At 46.5% G+C, this 1,451-nt stretch overlaps 1 protein-coding gene across 1 annotated transcript; it reads left to right on the top strand.

The window, feature by feature from the left end:
* Nucleotides 1-413: 413 nt before the first annotated feature.
* On the top strand, nucleotides 414-1,146 carry LOC121964750 (gastrula zinc finger protein XlCGF49.1-like; the record flags this gene model as incomplete). The annotated part of the gene is made up of 1 exon (XM_042514943.1): nucleotides 414-1,146. A coding segment is annotated over exon 1 (733 nt), but the record flags the coding sequence as incomplete, so codon positions are not given.
* Nucleotides 1,147-1,451: the final 305 nt, after the last annotated feature.

Genomic DNA, 1,451 nt, shown 5'->3' with positions numbered 1-1,451 from the left:
GTGAACACCAGCTCGTCCTTCACAACGCTCCTGACACTGAGAGCCGAGCTCAGAAAGGAGGCGAGCACAAAGACTCGGGATCGACTAGAAATGCAGAACCGAAACCAAAGAAAAGACGTCACATTAACAATAAAAACGACTCTAATTTGTCAGGGATTCACTGTAATACTCACAGGGTTAAAAAGTCTTTCAAATGTGACACTTGTTGTACAATGTTCAAGTATAAGCAATCTTTGCAGAGACACCAGATGATACACACAGGAGAGAAGCCATATCTCTGCAACACCTGTGGGAAAGGATTCAGTCGGATGTACGATTTAACCGATCATAAAAGCGTCCACACGGGCGAGAGGCCATTTTCATGTAAAAAGTGTGGAAAAAAATTCAGACGTAGCCCTGATTTGATGGTCCACATGAGAAGGCTCCACAATCCAGAGCCAAAACCAAAATGCAAAGCCAAAACCCAGAATCTCTCTCACGACTCTGAAGAAGATGACAGCCAAAAAAGAGTCACCAGTGACGAGCCAGCAACAAGCAGAAACGCAGAGTCAAAACCAGAGAGCGAACATCACGAAAGCATCAGTCACACTCACGATGTAAACACCTCTGACAAGCCCGAGAGCCACCGTCATACTCAGACAGGCAAAAGTCCCTTCAAATGTGACTTTTGTGGAAAAGCTTTCAGGTTTGCATCCAGACTGCAGTTACACCGCAGACTCCACACAGGTGAGAAGCCGTTCACCTGCAAAACATGCGGGAAAGCTTTCAGGCGTAAATGTGGCCTGGCAATCCACACGAGGACACACACAGGCGACAGACCGTTTCCATGCAAACTGTGTGGGAAGAGATTCCGCCAGAGATCGGCGCTGAACGAACACACGAAGAACCACAAGGGCGAAAAGCCGATTTCTTGCAAAACGTGTGGGAAAGACTTCAGACGTCGCGGTGACTTGTGGGTCCACATGAGAACGCACACAGGTGAGAAGCCATTCGTTTGTAACACCTGCGGACAGAGATTCGGCGTGATCTCCACACTGAAAAGCCACATGAGAACCCACACGGGGGAGAAGCCGTTTTCGTGCAAGACCTGTGGAAAAGATTTCAGACATAAATGTACCCTGATGGTCCACGTCAGGACCCACACAGGTGAGAAGCCGTACTTTTGCACCACCTGTGGAAGTAGCTTCATCAAAATGTCCAATCTGAGAGTGCATTTGAGAAGGCACACAGAAAAGTCGCCTTGATTCAGAGTTTGTGGATAATGTTCAAAACAAACAAGAATTCATACAAGTGAGGAGCAACATAATTGCAGGAGTTAAAGGAAATTTGTGAAAAAACGCCTGAGGATCAACATACGCAGGAGAAACCATCGTCGAAAAGACGTGCTCACCAACCAATGGAATACATGTAGCTTCATCTGTCACTAAATTCACACAATTTCTTTTTCAGAA

Source organism: Plectropomus leopardus, unplaced genomic scaffold, assembly GCF_008729295.1.
Source record: "Plectropomus leopardus isolate mb unplaced genomic scaffold, YSFRI_Pleo_2.0 unplaced_scaffold17031, whole genome shotgun sequence".
Classification (NCBI taxonomy): domain Eukaryota; kingdom Metazoa; phylum Chordata; class Actinopteri; order Perciformes; family Serranidae; genus Plectropomus; species Plectropomus leopardus.
The sequence above is the reverse complement of the archived record's forward strand: the minus strand, read 5'-3'. Positions and strand labels throughout refer to the sequence as shown.